General features: G+C 37.2%; 1 protein-coding gene across 5 annotated transcripts in view; it reads left to right on the top strand.

Moving 5' to 3' along the window:
• Gpbp1 (GC-rich promoter binding protein 1) overlaps positions 1 to 26101 on the top strand; it is a 73170-nt gene that overhangs the window by 27346 nt on the left and 19723 nt on the right. For 3 of the 5 annotated variants that reach the window (XM_052743278.1, XM_052743280.1, XM_052743281.1), the window contains exons 3-6: positions 13927 to 14050; positions 14180 to 14403; positions 18629 to 18695; positions 19661 to 19720. In XM_052743278.1, the coding sequence (XP_052599238.1) occupies positions 13927 to 14050; positions 14180 to 14403; positions 18629 to 18695; positions 19661 to 19720 (475 nt within the window). The remainder of the gene's footprint in view (positions 1 to 13926; positions 14051 to 14179; positions 14404 to 18628; positions 18696 to 19660; positions 19721 to 26101) is intronic. The other 2 variants (XM_052743279.1, XM_052743282.1) reach the window with 1 other exon arrangement.

Genomic DNA, 26101 nt, shown 5'->3' with positions numbered 1-26101 from the left:
TTTTTGCATTGTTGAGAGGCCATACATTTTAAGTCAGATCAGTCATATGTTTGAACTTCTCATCTTACCTTTTTAAAATAATTTTTGTTACTTTACTGCTAAGTAGTAATGATACCTTAGCATACATGAGATACTTGGTTTGTAGAGTACTTGGCCAAATATTTAATTTGATCATAATTTCATGAATATTGTATATTTTAGATTTATTCCTACTTCCTGTTCCACAAATTTCAATTATTGACCTCTTGTTTTTGACAGGGAAAGTGAAAGGATTATATTCCATAGTAAAGGACATGAACACTGGTTATTCTGTAAAGCTGTCTTTGATATCACAACTCTGTGCTAGGCCCCATTAATTGCTGGTTGGTTGCTGTGTTGTTTTCAACAATGCCCTGGGGCACAAATTGCTCCTTGTTCTGACTCAATTTAAGTAGATAAAAAGGTGGTTTTTGAGGTCAGTCTTTGAGGCTTTTCTGACCTCCAAAAAGAAGTCTCTTAGTTGTTTCCCTGGTTCTCTCTGTGCTAGCTGCCTTATTGGTTTAGCTTATCGCTATTTGTTGAGAGTAGCCACCACGCTCTGTGTCTCCTTCCCACATCTCCCACTAAAAATCTCCATTGGCTGGGCGTGGTGGTGCATGCCTTTCTTTAATCCCAGCAATTGGGAGGCAGAGGCAGGTGGATCTCTGTGAGTTTGAGGCCAGCCTGGTCTACAGAACGAGTTCCAGGACAGCTAGGACTGTCACACAGAGAAACCCTGTCTCGAAGGAAAACAAAAAAGCAAAAAACCTCCATTATTTCTGATGGATGGTCCTTTAATTTTAAACTTTCTCATGCTGTGTTTTGAAAAGTTCCTTTGAGCACTGCTTCTTACCATTGTAAAAATCTATTTATTAGGTAGCAAAATTTGGGCCTCAATATTCTTGGCCTGAAAAACCTGAAATAGATCATTCAGTTGTGAATGGGGATTGGGCAGAGAAAAAGAACCCTGTTTTCATGATTATCACTTGGAATATAACCTCTTCAGTTGCAATTGGACAGAATCCTTGTTTGCATTTACAGAGGGTTGGCTAACAGAACTCAGGGAAATACTTGCTTTGCTAGCCTTAAAGGATATAGATGAATAGTGTGTATTATTGGGAAGGCCTTTCAGAACTTTCCCAGGCTGTCTTATGGGCTATCTTAATTACATTAGCATAAACTCTGGAGTTATTAAAGGAGCTTATTATGAGTAAGAAACGATACTCCCACCACTTAGGGATTTCCACAGTTTTTTAGGAGGTCTGTGACCAGGTACAGGGACAGAGACCAGATATACTTCATGTAGTAAATATACTCATAGTGGAGATCAAATTTAATAATTTGTTTTCTGCTGTCCTTTATATTTAAAGTTATTCTAAGGATACCATATTTTACCTAGTTTAACAACTAACTTATTCTAAGATTACCTCTTTTAAGTCTCAATAAGAAAGAATAAAAGAAATAATTTCAAATTAATCTTAAAGTATTCTAGCTTATAGAGATGATAACTAGAAACAGTCCATCTGGCTTAATAGCTATGTTCTACTTTGTTTCTTCTGTAGTATAGAGGAATCCAAGGAGTCTTAATCATCTGAGCCTTTACCATCGTTACCATCGTGAGGTAGCCATCTAGTACTTTTAGGTGTACAGGTAGTTTTTATAAAAGTTTATTAAAAATATCTCTCATGAGAATGATTTTAGTTTGGAAATTTGTTCCCTTAAAATGGGTTGAGCCTACTTCCCTAGGCGATAGAATTTAGTTTGAAGGTGAATCTTAGTGGTCATTGAAGCTTACTGTCTTGTGCAGGTTTTTTGGGAAGGTTAACTTGCTCATGTATTTTTATATAGTTAATTCATGTGAAACCAGACTTTATTCTATGTTCTTGGCATACAATTCCTTTTGAATTAGAGAAAATGATTAAAAATTCCATTTTGTAGATTGTAAGACCATAACAAAAAGACTTGAAATTGTTAGGAAAGGAGACTCTCACTAGAGCTGCGAAGATTTATTTATTTTTAAAATTTTCATTTCTTTCTTTCTTTTTCTTTTTCTCTTTTTTTTCTTTTGAGACAGGGTTTCTTTGTGTAGTTTTGGCTACAGAAATCCATCTGCCTGCCTGTCTCTTGAGTGCTGGGATTAAAGTTGTGCGCCACCACCGACTGGCAAAGTTTTCATTTCTTTTATGTGTGTGCGCACGTGCACACACACATTTATGTTCCTTGGTGTTTTGCATGCATGTGTATCTGTATGAAGGTGTCAGAAACCCTGGACTGGAGTTACCAGGTGTGAACTGCCATGGGGTACTGGAAATTGAACCTAGGTTCTCTAGAAGAGCAGCCAGTGCTCTTAACTGCTGATCCATCTTCCATCTCTCTAGCCACCAAATTTTCTTTCTTTTTTTTCCTCCTGGCAAATTTTCATTTCTTAAGCCAGGTCTCATGTATTTTTTTATACTCGTGTTTACTTTCCAAGTGCTGGCATTACAGGTGTGTTCTATCACATTCAACCCAGATGAATTTTTGTTACTGTTTTCCTTCTTGTTTCCCCATGCATAGGTAACTACAATCTGTGCCAGCTTGTCTCAGACCTCTAGTTCCTGTAACCTATCTAGTTTGTAGGCAGCCTCTCCCATGCCCAAAGGCCAACTTTGGAGTCTATATGCATTTCTGTTTCCTTTCACCATTTTGTGTAAAGGAACATAAGGCTTATTCTATTTGTAAAAGAGTCTTACGACTACCAAAAGAGTATTTGGAAAATGAAACTGCTCTAACAAAATTTTGTAAGTTTATTATTGTTTAAGCATTAATAACCCAGGGTAAGGGCTGAGGACTGTTAAAGTACAGTAAACTCTTAGTGCTTTTCTAGATTCAGTATGTGTATAGACCATCAGGATGATAGATTCTGATTCTCTTTGAGTCGAGTGTAGGTTACTCTCCATCCCAAACTAGGCCATGCCAGGCAAACAGTAAACACTGCCACTGAGCTGGTACTTTTTACTATTTATTTATTTATTTTTTTAAAGATAGGGTCTTATGTAGTCCAGATTGACCTTCGAATCTCTGTGTGGTGGAATATGACCTTTGAACTTTTGAACCTGATTCTTCCAACTCTTAAGTTCTGGGATTACAGGTGTGTGACACTGCACCTTGCTTTTTATTTGGGATAGACCCTCACCAAGTTGCCCAGGCTAGCTTCAAACATTCCCTGTAGTTTAACCAGCCCTTGAATTTTATGTGATCCTCCTGTTTCAGCTCTCTAGTAGCTGATCTTACAGGCTCTTGACACTCAAGTTAGCTCCAGATTTTCTAACCAAACATGTTATTTCTCAAGTGGTCATCAATTTGAGTGATCATCAGTCTGAATTCTTAAGATTTGAGATTTTTTTTTTTTGTTTTTGGTCTTCCCCTAAAGCAGTGGTTCTCAGCCTTCCTAAAGAAGGACCCTTTAATATAGTTCCTCATGTTGTGGTGACTCCCAGCCATAAAATTATTTTCATTGCTACTTCATAACTAATTGTGTTCCTGTTATGAATTGTAATATAAATATTTTTTGGAGGTAGAGGTTTGACAAAGGGGTTGAGATCCACAGGTTGAGAACCAGTGCCCTAAAGCGACAGCTACAAGCTTGTGCTTTTTGTGATGTGAGATATATATATATATATATATATATATATATATATATATATATATATATGGTAATTTATTATTATTAATGTTAATATTATTTTTGGAGACAGGATCTCTGTAGCTCTGGCTGTTTTGGGACTCACTGTGCAAATCAGGCTGACCTTGGCCTTGAACTCAGAGATCTGCCTGCCTCTACCTGTGCCCACCACTCCTGGCTATAGTGATTTCTTTATTTTCTTTTTCTTTTTTTAAAATTATAACCTCTCAGCTTATTTTTTCATCTTAAAAATCATGTCTTAGATTTCTGTTTGTAACTGCTTGTTCTCTGCTGGGACTTTTGTGTCATGTATGTCTCTGCTTTTAATGTTAAGTAAATGGACCAAACATTAATTACTATTGTGTTCTTTTTTTTGTTTTTTTTTGAGACAGGATTTCTCTGTAACAGTCCTGGCTGTCCTGGAACTCTCTTTGTAGACCAGGCTGTCCTTGAACTCACTGAGATCCGCCTGCCTCTGCCTCCCAAGTGCTGGGATAAAAGATGTGCGCCACCACTGCCCGCCTTACCATTCTTTAGTTCAGTATAATGATAGTTCTCAGTTTTAGTTCAGAATGATGTACAGATAGATGAATTAAGTAAGGATGATAATGTTATAACTGTACTTACATGCCTTTCTGAGACATGTAGTATTTTAGCCCCATCATGTGGTCAAAATACAAACTACATGCATCTGGTTATGTCTGTGCCTTAGGACAGTTTACACAGTATTTTTGCATATACATAGATCTAATTAAATAAGTTTCATTTGCGTTTGTGCACTAGTGCATAACTTTTGTGGTTCTTTAAACCAATTGCTTTAATTTTTTTTCTGAATTAATCCATTAAAATTTTTTTTAACAATTTTATATGTGTGAGTATTTAGCCTTTATGTAAGTTTGTGCACCATGTGCATGCAGAGTCAAGAAGAGGGTGTCTAATCCCCTGTAACTAGAGTTATAGATGATTGTGAGCTACTATGTGGGTCTTCTAAAAGAGCAGCAGGTACTCTTAACCACCAAATGATCCCCCCCCCCCCCCCCCCCCCCCCCGCCTTGTTTTCAATGTTGTGCATGTGGAGGGCAGAGGCCAACTTTTGAATTTGTTTTCTCTTACCATGTGGGGTCCAAGGACCTACTGAGATTTTCAATATTGGCAACAAGCACCTTCACTCATCTCTCGCTGATTTGGATGTGGCCTGCAGTAAGAGTAACATTTTGGGTAAGGTGTAGTAGCACATGCTTTTATTTTAGCACTTAGGAAGTAGAGGCAAGTGTGAATCTCTGAGTTTGAGGTCAGTGTGGACTACATACCACAAGTTGTGCTCCTGGCCAGCTCGAGTATATAGTGAGACTGTCTCAAACAGTAACAACAAAAACCAAAGCATTTTGGCCTGGTCAGATAAGATGACTCTAGGTAAAAGGCTTGCCATGGGACTTAGGAGGACCTGAGTTTCATCCCTGAACTCACATTTAAAAAAAAAAAATGTTAGTCTGTGCCTTTAATCCCAGCTGTGGGGCTGATGAGACAAGTCCCAGTTTGGATCCCTGGGACCCACTGAGTTAGCCCAGCCTAAATTGGTGAGTTCCAGGTTATTGAGAGATCCTGTCTCATTCTATTCCTTTAATGTAGAAGAGGTAAGTAATCCCTGTGAACAGGCTACTGTAGCTTTCGTAGTACTAAGTTTTAGAAAAAAGAAGATCCCAAGAGTGCAGTGTTAAATAAAGGGTGGATAAGCTAGAGTTGTAATTTGGTTATTGACCTTTGGTGTTATTTTGTGCATTATAGGCCCATTACTTAGATCTAGAAGAACCTTTGGGAGGGGAAGGGGAGCTGGAGGGAGAAGGATTAAGAGACTGACTTACATTCCCATATGCAAATACCTTACTTCATGGACACGTGTCACTCCAGTTTTGAGGACTTTTTTTTTTTTCTCCTTTTTTGGGGGGGGGGCGGTGAGGGTTGTTAATGATGGTAGGGTATGCATCCAATAGGTTTTTGTTCTATTCTTTGAGAAACTCTATTCTTTATTCTTGAGAAAGTTGCAGCATAAGCACAAATCAGAAGGGGCTTGGATATAAAATGATTAAGACCTTGTGCTTTTGGTGCGCCCAGCAAGGAATGTACAGACTCTTTGGTCCCATTCTAGATTGTCCCTCACAATAGCTGTGACTCATAAGCACATAGCTAAATGTAACTGGTGATGTTGAATATATTGTTTTTTTAAAGTGGTTGTCTTTAATAGATAAACGAGTACCTTTTCATCTTAGCATGCCAGATGTGTTTTGTTTGTTAAGGTGCTGTTTACAATCACAAATGATAAACTTTGTCTCCTTTTTCTGAGATAATCTTTCCCTTATCCCACCTTACTCCCATTCAGGAACTATTTGAGGGACAAGGCACTGAATGTAAGGGGCAGCATGGTGGAGCTCAAGTTTAATCTCAGCACTCCAGAGGCAGAGAGAGGCAGGCGAATCTCTGAGTTTGAAGCCTGCCTGGTTGAGTTCCAGGGCAGCCAAGGCTGCATAACAGAGAGACTGTCTCAAAAAACAAGCAAACTAAAATGTTGAATGTAGCTGAGTCTGGTGGTGTATACCTGTAATCAGAAGGATAAAGCAAGAGGATTTCCAGGAGATTCAGGCCAACTTGGGCTATAGCATGACCTTGTCTTTAAAAGAGCCAAACCTCAGATAAAACAAATGTTGAGTGAAAAACTGAAGATTTTTTTTAAATTCTCACTCTGGACCTACATGGTAAATTATATCACCCCTCAAGGCTCAGGGAACATCTTGCAGGAAAGGACTGAAAGTATGTAAGAACTGGAGGAAGAAGGGGAGTGTAGCCAAATGCTGCCTTCCAGGCATGGCATGGCATGGCTGCTGCACTCTTCAACTCATAATATTTGTGAAACACATGATTTTGCCTGCCTTCAATGCTGTTAGGACACCTTGGAAGTGGAGTAACAGGAAGGGGTGTTAGCCACCAGGTGGATGCTGGGAATTGAACCATGGTCCTCTATAAAAGCAGCTAGTGCTCTTAGTAGCTGAGCCTCCTACTACAACTTTAGCCCCATCCCCCGTTTTTGTTATTTTGAGATGGTCTCTCTGCATAGCCGTGGCTGTCCTGGACTCAACAATCAGGCTGGCCTTGAATTTACAGATGATATGCCTCTGCCTCCCTAGCACTGGATTAGAGGTGTGCACCACCATGCCCAGCTCTATTTATTGGATTTTGATATTAAGCTTATACTTTATAAGCTGTCAAACTTATACTTTGACTTTAGTTTTTTTTTTTCCTCTCTGTTTGAGATGAGATCTTGCTATATAATTCATTCAGGTTTTGAATTCACCATATAGCCTAAGCTGGTCTACCTAGTGCAGAAATTGCAGGTGTTTGTCACCACATCTGGCTTTGGCTTCAGAGTTACTTAGGCACTGTTTTTCTTTTCACATCTCTTAGCTCTTTGATAGTTAATTGTAAAGATTGTAGATTCTTCACTGTCAATACAGTAGTCACTCTTCCATGAGCCAGTTTACTTAAATATGAACTAATGAAGTTTAACGTGAACTAATGTTATTTCAACTGCCTAATAGCTACATGTACCCAATAGCAGCATTGGAAAGTTATAGATTTTTGTTTGTGTTGAGTCAAGGTCTCTTTAGCCTTTGCTGTCCTGGAACCGAGATCACTCTGTTTCACTATAGTGTTGGGATTTAAGGCATATAAAACCACTCCTGGATATTACAGATATTAATAGATGATGTCAGAAAGTTTTTTATTGGAAAGTTGTGGTAGAGGTTTTCATTGATGACTGACTGTTAAATGTTCTGGTGGTTCTTATTTTTACTTATTTTTTGCCTTATTTTAGTCATGTATTAAGGAAATTGAATAGTTTTGCATTCATTTAAAAATATCTACATAAGGATTGGGAATGTAGCTCAGTTGATAGAGTACTTTTTTAGCATGTGTACATTCTGGCTCAGTTCCCCGTACCATAAAGACAGGGCATTGTGGCATACCCCTATATGGACTTTTTAGGTGGAGACAGAAGGATCAGAAAGAAGTTCAAAGTTACCTCTTTACTTATTGCTCCAAAACGTCCAACTGAAGGACAAGTTAAAGACAAGTTATTGGGGCGAAGGTAAAAAGATTTATTTGGAAAACCTGCATACCAAGAAATTGGTTGGATATGACCAATAACTATGTTAAATCACTGTAAGTGTCAAGCTCCTTTTATCCTTCGATAAGGTGGCAAGCAGAAAGATTGACTGGGGACCTTGAAGCTTTACTCAGGTGGTCTAGGATATGGGGTGTTACGAAACCTGGCAACCAGAACATACGTAAGCACAGAGTAATGATGCCCCTGTGAGCCTTGCAAATGGTTTGGTTACTTTCCTTTTGTCCTCATTAATCTGAGGAGAAGAAAAGAGATGAGGGAGTTTCATTGTGACAGTCTGTACAGTCAGTTCAGGACAAACATGTCTGCGTACATAGTTAAGCAGAGATGCATGCAATTCAGATGTAAAGGTAGGGAAGGATACTGTGAAGGCAAGTGCAAAGCCGTTTGCCCTGTTGAGTTACCCATAGCATATCTTCAAGGTCAACTAGGAGTTCTGCTTTCAGCAAAAGAAGCTTTCAGATCATTGGAAAGTCTATGCAGCCATTACAACTCACATGTCAGAGATGTTTTGTCACAAAAGGTAATGAGATGGCATGGTCTCAAAAATTAATGACTTCAAGCCATTTAAAATCAAGGCTTATTGATGATTTTTTCTTCCTTAGAGAATAATTTTTTTCAATCAGTTCTTTGTCATTTCTTCAGACCTAAGGCAAGCATTAGGCTGCCTTCTCTGTTTTTTTTTCCTTTACTTAGATATTTCACAGAAATGGAATAACATCAAGTGAATTTTGAACAGTGGCTTAAATTTCACTTAAAAATTGTTTTTAGATTGATGTACATTGTATCATTTGCCAGTATTTATTTTAAATTATATAGCTTTACCACATTTTATCCTTTGATGGGCATTTAAATTGTTTGCAGCCTTGTCTTTGATACTTAATTTAGTCTGTCTTCAAACTTCCAATTCTCCTGCCTCAGTTTCTCAGTTGCTAGCAGTAAAGGTGTGCATTACCACAACTGGCTTGTTTATAGTTTATTCGTTCCTATTTTGAATAATGCTATCTAAAACTTAGTGTATGAATCTGTGAAGATATTTGAAAAGTCATATAGCTCTCTATGTAATGTGTATTGCTGCTGTGTTCTGTCTGCCATCTATCTAAGAAGGTATCTCCTGTACCCCAGGCTGGCTTTAAACTTGGTGTGTAGCTGATGATGACCTTGCAAATTCTGAGATTAGAGGCGTGCACTGCCACTCGTGTGTGTGTGTGTGTGTGTGTGGGGGGGGGGGGGGGGGGGGGGGGGGGAGGAGTTGGCTTTGTTGTTTTTGAACTGTCCTGTAACTCACTCTGTAGACCAGACTGGCCTCAAACTCACAGAGATCCACCTACCTCTGTCTCCTAAGTGCTGGAACTAAAGGTATGCACCACCATACTTGGCCTTTTAAGTTTAAAAAAAAAAAAAAAAAAAAAAACCCTGCCCAACTGGCTGGGCAGTGGTGGCACTTGCTTTTAGTTCCGACACTTGGGAGATTAGGCAGAGAGAAACTGGTGATTCTCTTGAGTTCTAGGACAGCCAGGACTACACAAAGAAACCCTGTCTGGGACCTCCCCTGTCCCCCCAAAAACCAAAATAAATAAAACAAAACAAAACAAAACAAAACCCAAAACCAAAACACTGCCAAACTAGTGTCCAAAGTGACTGTACAACTTTACATTCCTACTAGTAAAATATAAATAACGATAGCAGTAGGAAGTTTTTTTTTTAAGAAACTGAAAAATAATTTTTAAAACCTTACAATGTATATGTATACATATGCACAAACATAGAGCTGAATTACATTTTCCATTCCTGCTGTACTTTGCTACCTCTATGTATTTGAATTTCCTTTCAGTGTTTTTTTTTTAAGTTCAAAAGGTGTTTTCCATTGTGTCTTGTAATTTAGATCTATTAGTTATTCTCTATTTTTGTTATTTTTGAATGACTTCACCCTTTTTGGGGGGAGGGGTGGAAGCATGGTGCTAGTGATAAAAACTAAGGTGTTAGTAGGTGCTAGGTAATGCATTTAGCAGAGACAGTCCTTAGTTCTTGCCTTCTTACTTTATCCCCCCATTAGAACTCTAAAAAGATTGTGTGTGTGTGTCCATGTCAGTCCGTCCATCTCTGTGTGTGTGTGCACATGAGTGCAGGTGCTGACAGGCCAGAAGCATTGGATCCCTTGGAGCTGGCACAATAGGCACTGAAGAACTGTTAATCAAATTCATGTCTTTTGGAATAGCAGTTTATGCTCTTAACTACTGAGCTAGCTTTCAGCCCCTTAATTTTTTAAAGTTTGCATACAAAGTGTCATTATTTTTAATGAAATTATTTTTTTCTGATTATAGGCTTAGATCACTTAGAAACAGGAATGTGATGGTAGAGTTATGGTTTGGGTATGTCTAAATTTAAGAGTGCTCAGTGGATGGATAAAAGCACTTGTTATGCAAGCTTCAGTTTAATCCTTGGAACTATCATGAAAGTGGAAGGAGAGAACCTTGCCTTAGGAGATTGTGAATAAAAATGAAAAAACAAAACAAAATCCAAACTGAGAGAGACATCAGTGTGTTATCAGTAGAGAATGCAGATCAGAAGTGAGGATCTGAAATGGTAAAAGAATCTGGACTATTCAGGTTGTTAGATGTGAAGTATGAATGAATGGGTATATAATCACACAGCGAAAGAGGAAGAGGTGAGAGTTGTCCACTCCTTTTTATGTATAGCAGAAAACCCCATGTCTAGAAACAAACACAGGAAGACCCTTTCTTACCTGTTTGATTGAGTAATTGAGATAGGGTCTTCAAATCCCTGGCTGTTTTTGAACTCTTGATCATCCTGCTTTTCCCCCCTCTCAAGTATTGGTATTGTAAATGTGATACTCCACTTTAAAACAATCCCTTTTTTGGGACGACGACGACGACGACGACAGGGTTTCTCTGTGTAGCCCAGGCTGGCCTTGAACTCAGAGATCCGCCTGGCTCTGCCTTCTGAGTGCTGGGATTAAAGGTGTGTGCCACCACCACCCAGCAAGACAAAGCATTTTTAAAAGGAGGAGACTTTTGCTAGTATTGAATATCATAGAAAGGACAATAGATTAAAGATTAATAGAGGGTCATAGTTCAGCATACAAAATCAATTTGGTTTGACAAAGGCATTGTGAGTTGATTAATTATGGAGTCAGGACAAATATCTAATTGGCATTTGTAGTGTGTTAAAAAGTGTAAGAGAGGCAGAGAGAGGCAGGCGAATCTCTTGAGTTTGAGGCCAGCCTGGTCTACACAGAGAACGCCTATTTTTAAGAGGTGGAGAGGGAGAGAAAGAAAAAGAAAATTGGGGGTAGGAGACCAAAAAACGGGGGTAGGGTAACAAGAAACAGCAAGTTGTTTGGACAAGGAAAATCATAGTGAAGTGGCTGAGATTGGAGTTTACTACTATGTTGGGCATGAAGGTTCCAGAGATTGGAGGGCCCTATTGATTACTGTTCCCCGCCCAAGACAGGAATTATTTTCATGACTATAACTTTATTATAATAACCAAAATTCATTAATTGCTTAATTGTGTGTTTAAGATTGAGAAACAAGGTTGAATTATGATGTGTATTAATATCTATAATTTGGTTTTATTTTCTGCCTAAAATACTAGCAATTTCTCTAAGCCCCCTATTTTATGTTCAGATATGTGTGATCACAGAATAATAACTGATGGTAACAATTTGTTTTTAGAGTCTTAGTGAATATTGAAGCCACACAAAAAGTCATGATAATGTTGATCTAGGGATACCAAATAATAGAAAAAAAAATTTCTCTGAAAGAAAGTAGGTAGAGGGTAATATTATTTTAAATTCTTTCAGGTTTTGGAGTTGGGGAAAAACCTGAAAAAAAAGTAAAAAAAATTCTTTCAGGTTTTTAGTTCTATAATATTTACATATGAGTCCATGTACTCTTCAAATTTGGAATAGTATGAATATTTATTTGTATTTTCTTACACACTAATAATTAGAAATTGGCCATGTACCTTTCCAGACTAGTTTGCTATGCTAAAGCATTGTTAAATTGGGTGGAGCCTGTTACCACCTAACTTCATTGTGTTTGCAAGTAACTTTAGTCTGTAAAGAGTGTTGCTGTCAAGTAAACTTTTTTTAAGTTGCTGTAAAAGATGGTTTGTATTGTATACCTATTTCCAGATTAGCACTTTCACCTTAGGATAAAGCATGATCACATTTCAAACCTTGTCTGTAACCAGTAAAATACAGGATTTTTTTGTCACTTAAAACTTTGAGTATTTAACCCAGTTCTTTAATGGAAGTAGGAATTTAGGAGTAAGAACAGTAAAAGAAGAGAGGAGACAGAGAGGGCTTGTCAGAATTTTCCAGTTTCCTTATTACCTGATAGATGTCAAGCAAATTTGGTTGGTCATGCAGTTAATACCTTCACTCTCTAAACTAATGGCTGTTTACTTAGTCTCTTGTTTGCATTAATTGTAAAACTATTTGATTGTGTTACTTGAATATGGCAACTGGCCAAATCGTCATAATTTTGTAGGCATGTCTTATCTGTGTTTATACTCTTACTAGCCTTTACTTTGTATCACTAAATTTTGTCTTTTCAGTTTCACTTGATATACAAAAATACTATTCTGTTCTTGCCATTTTTTTTTTTTTTGCATTTCTCTCTGTTCTCTCCTTTATTGTGGTTTATGGTTTGTGGGAGTCATTCTCTCATGGCAGCAGGCGTTGGAGACAGGCTGATAATATTCCATGGACAGACAGGAAACAGAGAGTGAACAGAGAGGAGAGTTCTCCTGTGAAATCTAAAGTGGGTTGTGCCTCCTTCCCTCTTCCAGCAAGGCTTACCTCCCTAAGGTTCCATAACCTTCCAAACAGTGCCACCAACTGGTGATTTAAGTGTTCAAACACATTCACGCTCAGCATTCCTTTCTGAATCCGGCACAGGCCCATAGCCATCTCATGATGCAAAATGCATTTGTTTCACTTTCCAGAGTTCCCATAGTCTTTCACAGGCCTAACACTATTCAGAAATCCACTGTCTCTTCTGAAATTCAAGGTAATCTCCCCTTAAAATAAACAAGTTTCATACTTCAGTATATAATAGCACAGAGTAAACACTGCCATTTTAAGAGAGAGGAATTGGAGGCATAGGCATACCAAGTGGAAATCAGACCAAAGCTAGTCCCAGACCATAAGGGCAATCCTGGAACTCTTTTCAGCATCTGGGACTTAGGACACATTTGGACTCTAAAGGGACTAGGTATTTCTAGTCTCTTTCTTAGAATACCTTTGCTTACTTTTCCATGTTAGGATATCATTATTTGTATTGTTTCCTATAGCTTATTGTGTCTCCCAGTTCATGGATTTTCTGTCTTCTTTTTAAGGAGGCCCTTCTTCTTAAGGCCAGCCTGGTCAGCTAGGCTTCTAGGTCCATTAAGAGAAAGAAAGAAAGAAAGAAAGAACGGACACTACTATACCTTCCCCCCCTCCCTTTTCTGATGACACATAAAACCCTTTGCTAAATAAAATTTTTTGTAATTGTTGAGAATTTTGATTGTGATTATATTATTCACATATATACATTAAATAACCATTATAAATAGCTTGTACTTTGTAGTCTTAATTTTTGAAATAGTTACTCTGTATTCTTTTCCTCTTTTTTTTCTTTTTGTATTTAACTACTTTATGAAGAGTCTAGGAAACTTAAAAATGTTTTACACTTGACAATTTTTCTTGTTGTAGAAAAAAAGAATGAAAATGTTTACATCAAATAGAGTGTAGTACAGAATTTTATATGTTGTTAAAAATGCTTCACATTTTTACTTGTTTATCTTGGGTTATTTTATTGCTACTATTGCTATTACGATTGGAAAAGTAGGTGTAGTTCTTGAATTCTTTCAGAAAAGTATGCTTTTTTTGGTAAAGTAGAAGGAAAGAGAATAACAATTTGATTAATTTCATATTTCAATAGCTTGGAAATAACTGCATGTATTCTTAACCATTTAAACTCCTAGAAATAAGTTGATGTGCTACTGGTTTAAAGTTAAATTTAGGCTTAATAAATGTATTTATTTTAATTTATTTCAGTCATCATTGAATTTTGAGAAGCATTCTGAAAATTTTTCATGGACAGAAAATCGTTATGATGTGAGTCGTCGACGACACAACTCTTCAGATGGCTTTGATTCTGGTATTGGACGTCCTAACGGAGGTAAAATTTGCTAAGGAATGATGGAATTCATAATTTTTTTCATATTCTTTTTAGGATGTTTTGATTGCTATTCAGTCATTAAGTATAACTATCTTTGAATTTATATTACTTTACTGTTATCAAATAAAGGTAATTTTGGGAGGAAAGAAAAAAATGGATGGCGTACGCATGGCAGAAATGGTACAGAAAACATAAATCATCGAGGGGGATACCATGGTGGAAATTCCCGTTCTCGTAGCAGTCTTTTCCATTCTGGAAAGAGCCAAGGACTCCATGAAAACAGCATCCCTGACAGTGACACTGGGAGGAGAGAAGACAAGAGAGAACGCAGACAGTTTGAGGCTGAGGACTTTGTAAGTGTCTATGATTTTCATACAAATGATGTTTCTGCAAGTGCCATTTCAGGAGCGAGGCAGGCACTCACAGGGTTTGTCGTCGGCGTTGTTCATTTTACATTAGTACAGGTGATTTTCTGTAGGGTCATCCTAACAGGTGCTTGTTCAGTTGTGGATGTTTTGTATTGAGTCAGGGTTTCATGCTTCAGCTCAGGCTGAGTTGAACTCAAGCATGAGTCACTATGCCTAGTTCTGTCTACTTTATTTTAAACTTCATATTTTATAAGGAATCACACATTTTTTTAATTACCTTTTAATTTTGTGTGTGTGTGCTTGTATGTGTGTTAGTTCAGGCCACAGTATGTTTGTGGAGGTCAAGGTTAACTTGGTTTTTTGTTTTTTTGAGACTGGGTATCACTATGTAGCCCTGGACTTCCGTGGAACTTGGCATGTAGACCAGGCTGCCAGTTCCAGAGGATTAAAAGAGGGCAAGACTCATCCTGAGTGTGGGCTTGGGGGCCAAATGGAATAAAAGGAATTACTTCCTTTTTTTTTTTGTTTCCTGCTCCCATGATTTGAATTTTTCTGTTGCACAGTGACTTTCCCTAGTGAACTGAGCTTTCTGAAACCATGCACTAAAATAAATACTTCCTCCTTTCTGTTAATTTTCTAGGGTATTTAGTCATACCCACTATATAATAAAAAAGGTAAATACAATACCTTTGCTGTGAAATTAACGAAAGTATATAGTGTGCTAAACATTGTTCTTAGTACTAATGTTTTGAGATAGAGTCTCGCCATGTAGCTCTTGCTGTCCTAGAACTCACAGTGTAGACCAAACTGGCCTTGAGCTCACAGTGCCTGTCTCTACCTTCCAAGTGCTGAGATAGAACGCATGAGCCACCTCACACAGCCTCCAGAGGATAGTATCAGGGAGCTGGTTCTCTTCTTACAATGTCTGTCCTTTGGGTTTGACAGCAGGCACCTTAACCTCTTGAGCCATCTCCCCTGGCCACTCTAAAGGGAAGTTTTTGGTTACTAACTCTGCTTTAAAATGGTTTCTTTCTTCCTCCCTTCTGACTCCAGAACCTTTTGGCTTATTTATGTTGTTTTCATTCCTTATGAAAATTGAATACTTCCCCTTAGAACTAGAAGCCTCATGAGTTTAGTGGTTTATTTACAAGTGCCTCATAATCTATCATTTGTGTACACACACACACACACACACACACACACACACACACACACACGCACGCACGCACGCACGCAAGCACTCATGCATGCGTGGTCTTGAAAATGTATTTTGCTAATTGATCAATTGAGTTTTACTATGCTGCCCAGGCTTGTCTGGAACTCATGGGCTTATGTGATCCTCTTGGGTAAATGAAAGCAGAGTTTTCATCTTCTCTTGTTCCTTAATCTCAGTATGTCTTCTTTAAACACCATGCTTCTTAAGTTACAGAAAAGTGACCCAGTAAACAGTTTTACTTTGGGTTTTGTTGTTGTGCTGTTTAAGATCTTGTGTAGCCTAGGTTGGTCCCAGACTTACTCTGTGGCTGAGGCTAGTCTTAACTTCTGGTGCTTTTTTCTTCACTTCCCAAGTGCTGGGTTTACATAGGTGTACACTGTTGTGCTTGGCTCTGATTCATTCCTGATAATTTAAAATTCATATATCGTGTAAGTAGAGAACCAGCACTTTTTTTTTATTATTACTGTTTCTTGGTATGTATTTGAGTGGTTGTATTAGTCTGTTGCTGTTGATGGCATGCAGAATATATAGATTAATATGACAGGCAGAATCTGTGTTCTCATAGAGCTGTTCCTAGTGGGAAGACTTAACATCAAATGAGAAAATAACTTGTAAGTTGCAGAGAATTTGAAGAGGAAGTGACTGAGTAGTACAACACTTTGGTGAGGGAAGTCAAGAGAGGCTTCTTTGTAACACTGAGTCTGGCACTTAATTGACCAAAAGGAACGAGTCTTGTCGCACTAAGAAACTGGGAGTGTGTGTAGCTCAGAGCTAGGATGTAGGCTTTGTTAGTATAAGGCTCTTATACTTAAGTATAAAACTTAAGACAAAACCTGGGAGGAAGAAAGGATAAGTTTTAGTGTAAAAGATTTGAGTTTCTAAATTACTCCAGTGGAAGACTAGTGACAAAACAGTGACTCCTGGTTTGGGAGCTTTGATAACCAAAGGTAAGGTGTTCGCTATCTTTGGCCTTATCTCAGGTAGCTCTAGGGAAAGGATTTGACAGATTGGACTTGGGGCAGGGGAGTGGTTACGGGAAATGAAGAGTAAGTGATTTGTTTTAGGTATTATCAAGTAACATTGGACATTTCTGTACCTTACCATTTGAATGGTCTGGTTTTTTCCCCACTAGATAATCACCAGATAATTTAACGTATATCATCAAACTGGGGATAATAGTGCATTAAACAATGTTAGTGGATTAAACACATAGTAAGCACATTGTAAGCTCTTTTAAAAATAATATTTTTTATTTGTAGGATTATAATAAAATTATATCATTTTCCTCTTTTCATCCTCCCATGCAAATCGCATTCTCTTTTTCAAATACATGGCCTTTTTTGTTATGAATGAATGATGGGGGCAGGGAGGGAGGAGGGTTCCTAAATATATAAATACATCCTGTTCAATCCGTATGTTACCTGTACATTTTATCCATTATTAAATGGTCAGCCCTGAACGTATACATAGTAAGCACTTAATAAAAACTAATGGCTGCCTGAAGTGATGGCAGAGATGGGCTGATCTCTGTGAATTTGAGGCCAGACAGGGAGGGATACAGAGTGAGACCCTGTTTCACCCCTCCCCCCAAAAGCCTACCCCACCCTTATTGTCCCTTACCTCCAGACCTAAGATAATGGTAATCAGTTATTGTAACTTTTTAGACCTGGAGTATAGACATAGTTTATAGTTAATGTATATATAAATGCACATATATATAAATTATATATATAAATAAACTGTACAGTTTATAATAGTATATTTAATACTATCATATAATTAAGAAAAGGATATGTAGCCACCAAATAAACTTAATTCTATTTAGTTCTTTTCTGTGAAGAAATTACTTAAACGGGTAAACATATATGTTCTTATGCTTTATAGTAATGTTAGTTCCATGCTAATAATAGTTAATTTCTGTACATAAAGTATTTGTACTTAGATTCATTTTATTCATTGTAAGTATTAAGTGTCTTCCTTAAAGAAAGCAGACTATGTTGCCAGGTAATATGAAAAGTAACCTGGTATACTGTGAAGTTACTCTAAACTGTTAAGTCTTAGGATTCTGGAGTCTAAACATCTACCAAGATTAGCTTTAGAGTGCCATTCATGCTCATATCTCTTTTGAATAATCCTAAGCACCCTTTGAAATAAATTTCATACTTTGCTTTGGGAATGTCTGTGTTGGTTTCTGTTTCTTTTTTGAGACCGGGTTTATCTATGCAAGTTACAGAAAAAGTTGACTAGCATACAGTCCTATTTAGTTCTTTCTGTTGTTTCTTTGAGACGGCTCTCATGTAGCCCAGTCTGTCCTCAGTCACTCATTATGTACTCTGGATGGCATTCTGATTTCTCTTGCCTCATCCTCCCAAGTGCTGAGAATGAGTGTGTTAACAGAAACACTCCATTGATACAGCACATAATAGAATTGGTGAAGAGTGTAATTTTCATCTCTTTGGTCACAACTGTGTACTGCAGAAAGCATTATACTTCTGACTGGGGGTTTCCATTTGCTGCTGTCTTGCTCTGCTTTGAACAACTTGACAAAAGCCATTGTTTCCTATCCTTTCTAAGTAGCAGCTCCTATAGGGACCAGTAGACACCTTGGCTCTGTGGGGTTTTTGTCTTTTGGTGGGTAGTATTGATCATTGAACTCAGGGCCTGGCATGTGTGTTAGACCAGCACTTTACCATTATGCTACATTCCCACCCTGTGTCTGTGTTCTCTACTTTAATCCAGATAGTCTTCAGATAGTTAGATGAAGGTAAAGATTCTCTTTGTCTCCAATTAGCAGTGAGAATAAACAGACATTTTGATGGTTAGCAGAGAAAATTGAAAGCAAAGTTTATGGAAAATTAGTATTAAAATAAAGAGCTGACCGGACCATGTTCCTCAGTTATAAAAGATGTGTAACCATGTGATTGTTTTAAAGGACCTTTGCTATGTGAAACACTTATATGCCTTGTTACATTTTTTAATTTAATTTTCTTTCAGCCATCTTTAAATCCTGAATACGAGAGAGAACCAAATCAGAATAAATCTTTAGCTGCGGGTGTATGGGGTAAGTAATGTTTTACCTATTTTTTTGAGGGACAGAATATATTGTATTTGTTGTAGATTGCCTTTTTAAAAAGTATAAAATAGGGTACTCTTTAATAACTTCATTTGATTTGCTAAGATACTGAAGTAATACCTTTAAAAGAAAGGAATTTGGGTATAAATTTTATTTGAAATACTTAATTTACACATGCTAGTGACATTAAGTATTTGATCTTTTTGAGAATGATTCCAGGTTAATGCAGTTTTGAGAACAGTCTTGATAATCTCAAATAATTCAATATATAGTTTAAATTTTTAGTTTTTTATCATTGAAATTTGTCTAACTGGGAAAATAAGTACTTGTAGTCATTGTAAAATGAAATTACTTTTTATGTATGAAAATGGTTGTGTGTAGACTATTAAACTAATTGTATAGATTTTCCTTTGATTAGTCTATATTTGAAATTTGATTTTTAAGCTTACTGAGTTTCTGATAAATAACTCCCTTTAAAACTGCTGAGTTGAATTTGATAAGATCTTACAGAAGAAACTGCACTCATAGTACAAATTAGAAAGCTTTTAAAAGATTTAAGTGAAGTTTAAAATAATGGAAAATTTATAAGATTTCTGAAAAATAAACTTGATACCAAATTAAAAGTGTTATTCATTTTAAAACTTGTACACATGTTCATTTGTAATTTTTTTAATTGAAAACCAACAGCCTACTAAAACAAAAGGATTGTGGCTTATGGTAGCATGCTAATCCTAATAATAATGGCATTATTTTAAACTTTGCCACTTCCTGTGCTGGTCTTTATTGTATTTATGGAGTGAAACTGGGGAATTATTTTGTTTTCTTTTGATCTCCCTTTTTATTTAATGGCTTTTGAGGGTGGGGGAGGGGGTGGTCAGACATTTTTGTTAGAACCATGTGAATGGCATTGTTTTTTCTGTATTGCAAATTAGTATTTCTACCACTCTCCCCAGGCCTACACGCCCAGACACACACATACCCAACCAAAAAAATCTCCCAAGCTCCTCTCTTAGGTATGTTTCCTTATTATTCAGTTTTTCTGGGAACAACTGATTGCATAAGAATATAGAATCTCCTGAAAAGTGTTAAATAGAATCTCTAAGAAATTAGGGATAATTTGGATTCTAGTGGAATGAAAGTACATTTTAAAAGTCAAGAATGTCAGCATTTGTCATACAAACTATAAGATACTAATGTGGTACGGTCCTTGGTTGACTTAATCTTAGAAATGATTTAAAGACAAAGACAGTTATGAAAACTAGACTAAAATGTATTAGTATAAAGATTTTGGTTCTGCTGTTTTCAGAGTTGATTTAAGGATTTTTAATACTAGTTGAAAAGATATTTAAATGGGAGGTAAACTATTTGTTTAGGTAAACTAAGATATGTGTCTGCATTAAAAACAAAACGAAAGGTTAAATTGTGGAACGGTTAATTGTTAAATTCAAGTACTTCCCATAGAAATACAATGAAACTGTTCATTGTATCCCACTTCACTATTCCTTTCTCATTTTACCCCCTGGGTTCCCAAGTATGCTTTTCCTCATAGCAACATTTAGAATAGCTATCTATGTTCCTGAGGAGGATGAGAGGATTTTAGCAAAGCCTTCAGTAGAACTTTTCTAGTGATACTTCCAGGTAAGCAAAAAATTTACTAACAAAAATTTAGTATGTAAAAAAGGAAAAAAGTTTGTTTCCCAGACTATGACTTTGTCAATCATACATGGGCCTATTTGTAACATAATACTCCAATTAAAAAAAAATGGCTTGAGGGAAATTAATTAAGCCATTTAAAATAAAGTCATTACCTAAGTTTATTTTTACTTAGGATTTAGCTGGCTTTGTTGGTAACATCTTCCAACCTTTATATACCTAGGACTTTAATACTATTTTTGTCTTAACCAGGATCACAGCTATTTGGTACAAAAGATTAATGACTATTAAGAAAATCTGTTTTGTTTTTTTTTATCAGTCCCCCCCCCCTTTTTTTTAAATTTATTCATTTATTATGTATACAGAAGAGGGCGCCAGATCTCATTACAGATGGTTGTGAGCCACCATGTGGTTGCGGGGAATTGAACTCAGGACCTCTGGAAAGTGCAGTCAGTCAGTGCTCTTAACCTCTGAGCCATCTCTCCAGCCCGAAATCTGTGTTTTTAATAACATAATGCTAAAATAGCAATTAAAGATACTTGGCAGTGAGTAACTGAGAATTTTAAAATAATTGTTACTTTTTTTATTTGGAGGTTGAGGAACAAAGAGAAGGAAAGATGAGTGTTTATGTATGTGTAAGAAATCAAGGACACAGTGGCTATCGATAGACTTGGAAATTTTCAGAAGTACTAATAGACTATGCTATATGCATACCACCATGATTATTGTAACAGTCAGTGCTTAAGATATGAAGTCATTCAAGAATAATGTTTTAATTACTGTAATTTTCTGGTCAGCCTTTTATATTTGTGCGTATTTGATGATATGATAACCTTCTGGTTTTTGCTGATAGAGTGCTTTTTAGTATAAGGTACATTATTAAGATATTTTTGTTTACCTTCTAAACCAAAGCATATTAGTGACCAGTCCCCCACTATCATCCTCCTCCCCCAATTTTTTTGTTAGCTAGAGAACTGTAACTTAGCTAGCTTGAACCGTACAGGTTGAGAAATGAAATTACACTAAATGAAGTATAATGTATTGAAAACCAGTAAAGTCTTTGAGAAACTAGATTAAGAGTATGTTGGTGGATTGTTTTGCTTGAGTATTGAAATACATTCCTTTACTATCTGTCTTGTGTAAAAACAGTAAAACAAAATTAGCATCATAAGGGGAAGGCAGCACTTTTTTAAGACTGAGTAGGATAAATTAATGGAGTATGAGTAGACAGTTTGAGAAAATAAATCTTCAGTGAGGAACATGACTTGCTTAGGTGGTTGTGGTGGTATACACTTATAATCCTAATACTCAGGAAGCACAGATAGAAAGAAGGTTTAAAATTTTAAAAGGAGCGACATTTCGTTGCTTTTCATAGGAGTTGTTTATATTTGCAAAGCCCTTCCCTCCCACCTCCCCCATCCACCTTGAGGCAGGGTCTTAATGAGCTTGAATTCTGACCTTCCTGCCTGTTTTTGCCATTACACATGGCTTGTAAAGTATCTTTAAACCTGTTCTGTATAAATAAAGCAGGAGACCTCATAAAGGCACTGTGTCTGTTGATACTAATGTAAAATTAACAGTGGTAACTTACTTGATTAAAACATCTGTAGATCAAAACACATTTGTTAAATAAGAACATTCAAACAGCAAAATACAGTGTCTATGTTTTTTTAGAAATATTTTTTTAGCAGATTGTTTTTCTCTATAAAAATAAACGTTCACGATAGGAAATTGGGTAATTGAAAACTATAATAAAAACAGAAAAGAAGATTGAATCAGTGATTGAGGTGTTCAAGCTCTGTAGCCAGGTTGTCCTCAAATGTTCAATCTTCCTATTTTAGCTACCTGAGTCCTTTTTATTATTTGTAGCAATATTCTAATTTTTCTCTCAAAAGCCAGTTTTCACCCTACCAGTGACCTTGATTTAAGAAATTTAAAAGCTAATTCTTGCATTGGTAGGTAGAAGGGAGGGCACACATGACAAGACAACAATAAAAGTCACTTACAGTAAGATAAATTATTTAGGGAGCTAGGAGAAAATACTATGAAAATTTAAAACAGTTACCTTTAGAGTTCTTGAATGGAGTTCATTAACAGTTGACAAAGATCTAAGATAGTATGTGAATCTAAAAACTTACATACTTACAAAGATGTATAAGAATTGAGAAATAGGCCGGGCGGTGGTGGCGCACGCCTTTAATCCCAGCACTCGGGAGGCAGAGCCAGGCGGATCTCTGTGAGTTCGAGGCCAGCCTGGGCTACCAAGTGAGTTCCAGGAAAAGGCGCAAAGCTATACAGAGAAACCCTGTCTCGAAAAACCAAAAAAAAAAAAAAAAAAAAAAAAAAAAGAATTGAGAAATAATCTAAAGAGACAAATAATAAAACAGTGTAGTGTAAGTTAAGTGTACAAAGTAGTTTCCCCGTCACTTCTTCTTTACTTACAGGTCATTATTGCAATAAGAACACCCCTCTCTTAGTGGAACTATTTGACACAGGGTCTTACTTTATAGCCCAGGTTTGGTCCAAACTTGGCTACCAAGGCCAGAAGAGAATGTTGGGTTTGTTGCTTTGACATTATTTGTTAATTATTATTTAAACATTATTTGTTGGAGATGGGTTATCTCACTGAACCTGGCAGTCAGTAAGAACTAATGGTAGTCCTATCTCTGCTCCCTACAATGCTGGGATTTCAGGTACACGGGCCACACCAGCTTTCATGTAGGTGTTAGGGTCTTGAACTTTTGTCTTTATGATCGCACAGTGATCACTCTGACCCCCTGAGCCATCTGTCCAATCCCTAAGAAAACTTCCTTAAAAAATCGTATTTGTTTATTATTTTGTGGTTGCGTGTTTACAAATGGCAGTGGCATGTGTGTAGGGATCAGAGGACAACTTGTGGAAGTCACTTCTCTTTCAAACATGAGGATCCTTGGGGATTGAACTCAGTTTATCAGGTGTGGTGACAAGTGTCCTTACCTGCTGAGCCATCTCACTGGCCTCAAAGTTTTCTTAACTGTGCAGCTTATGTATAGTTTATTCAGAATAGCTTTATAGGATATCAATGTCTTTACATGTTTCTCTTAAAATTTTTTCTTTTTTCTTCTCTTACATGTTATTGTTAAGTTCTAGGAAAAGCGTACTTTTTTGAGTTGTTACTGTGTTGAAAATAGCTTATGTCTTTTCTGTATATTTTGTATAAGTTAAATATCAAAAATTTGTAATAATTATGAGAGAAGACTGCATCTTAATAAGTGAAAGACCAACTTCTATGAAGTTGTACAATAAATAAGGTTAGAGCTACTTGGAAGTTAGTATTAGAGTTTGACAATCATGTACAAAACCCCATTTTCCTGCATCATGATACTTTAAATGCTTAGAGCATAACACAATATTTGCTTCTCTTCCTTCTAATTCCCTATCATCTTTCATCTGGTACTTTTGTGATCTCTTACTTTTGCTGCTTATTCTTCTGAGAGTGATTTCTTAGGCTTCACCTTTCTTCTTTATAGGGCATTCCATCATTCTTTGCACTGAGGACCTCATTGAAGAAACAGCCAGAATATTTCTTGCTTCAAGGAATCCAATTTTAGGAAAGGTGAAATTTGTAGTCAGAATCAACTTGAGGCTCAAAGAAACAAACAACTTATCAATCTACTTTCTGTCTTTGCCTCCTCCTGTTCTTATTCCACATCCCCTTTTTCAGTTAGGGGTCCAAGTATGTAATGCAGGCTGATGTGGACCTTCTCAAATCCTGGGTTTTCAGGCACACACCACCATACATATCTTGTTTCTACTTTTAAAAATCAGTGATTAATATATTAAATTGTATTTCTTCATATGTCTTCAGCCTGTGTCAAACCCATTTTCTTGGTGTTTAAACACATAGACTAGGTTGTGAATTATATAATTTTGCTTGGAAAAATTCTTTTCTTCTGCCATATCTTGATATTTTCATTTTACGTCATTGCTTCTGAGAGTCCGTAGGGCAGATTAAATCATTCTCAGCTGTTGTATTTCTCTGTGCACATTCTAAACTGAAACTTATCCCTTCATGTCTCCATCTTGCAGTGTGTATAGGAGTGTGTCAGTCCTCTGCTGACAACTCCTACACAGTCGATCTGCCTGCCTTCCCCATTACAGGAACCTTTTTTTTTTTTTTTCTTTGTGTGACAGTCCTAGCTGCCCTGAACTCGCTTTGTAGACCAGGCTGGCCTGGAACTCAGAGATCCGCCTGCGTCTGCCTCCCAAGTGTTGGGATTAAAGGTGTGCACCACCACCGCCCGGCTCATTACAATAACTTAACTAGAAGAATCTATGAGGGAAGGAGGATGGACTTCATTGCTTAGCCATATTGAAGTCATTTGTCCTATTTAATTGTGGTATACTGTTTCAAAGCCTGACATCTGCAATGATACCTTTAAAATTACCTTTTGTATTTTGTAAACATCAGTTATGCCTCAGATTCCTTGCTGTTATTTAAAGGCTAAGATAATTGTCTTATATTTAATTTTAACTCCCCCTCCCCTTTTGGAAATCTGAATCCTAACCACTGAACTATCAGGGATTCTCCTCCCCCTGTTGTGAGATGAGATCATACTATGTTCCTGAAGACGTGTGTGGTTTTTTGTTTTTTGTTTTTTTTTGTTTTTTTTTTTTGTTTTTTCGAGACAGGGTTTCTCTGTTTAGCTTTGGAGACTTTTCTAGAACTCACTCTGTAGCCCAGACTGGCCTCGAACTCACAGAGATCCACTTGCCTCTGCCTTCCGAGTGCTGGGATTAAATGCGTGCGCCGCCGCCACCACCACCTGGCCATGAAGACGTTTTTGGTCCTCCTAGGCACAAGCAATCTCCCATCTCCTTGTTCTAAGTGCTAGACACTATAGGTGCCATCATGACTGTCCTCAAAGAACCTTTTTGTTAGGAGGAATCGAGCAGGGTCTCAGTTTTAGCACAGGCCGGCCTCAAATTCACTATCCTCCTGCCTTGGCTGCCATATCCTTGGGTTTTTATTAATTTTTATTATCTTTTCATTAAAAACCACTAATAGTAGAGTGGTGTCCTTCATTGTTCTCTAGTCGAGATCTTCATCCCTATTTTTGGTTTCCTTGACTTCATTGTATAATCAAATCTGAAGTCAAATTATACATTGATGACATACTTCAGTGTCTTCTGTGCCTGAAGTTTCCTTTTTTTTTTTTTTAAAAAAAAAAAAAAGCTATTAGGCCTTTTAGATACCAATACATAGGATATTTTCCCTAATAATTCAACATGTATTTAATTTTTAGTATGGTAACCCTGTTTTCATTTTGTTCTAAGTTCTCATTCTTTATCTGTCAGCATGGCAGTAGATGATAAATCAGTTTTATCTTTTGGAGAATTTGAAGTACTCATAGGTGTCCCGTCTCCCCCCCCCCCCCCCCCCCCCCCCCCCCCCCCCACACACACACACACACAAGGCAGGGTTTCTCTGTGTAGTTTTGGTGCCTGTCCTGGATCTCGCTCTGTAGACCAGGCTGGTCTGGAACTCACAGAGATCTACCTGGTTCTGCCTCCCAAGTGCTGGAATTAAAGGCGTGCGCCGCCACCGCTGCCGCCACCACCACCACCACCACTGCTCATAGTTTTAAGGTGATCTAGTAGGAAGTTGGTAGTTTGGAGCCAGGGTATCAGCACAAGCATCTACCCATCTTACCAGTTAATAAAGTATGCCATTTATATTCTGGGCTAATTTTAATTTAGAA

The sequence above is a fragment of the Peromyscus californicus genome, unplaced genomic scaffold (assembly GCF_007827085.1).
Source record: "Peromyscus californicus insignis strain IS unplaced genomic scaffold, ASM782708v3 Scaffold_18__1_contigs__length_77618521, whole genome shotgun sequence".
Lineage (NCBI taxonomy): Eukaryota > Metazoa > Chordata > Mammalia > Rodentia > Cricetidae > Peromyscus > Peromyscus californicus.
This window is presented reverse-complemented; position numbering and strand designations above follow the sequence as displayed.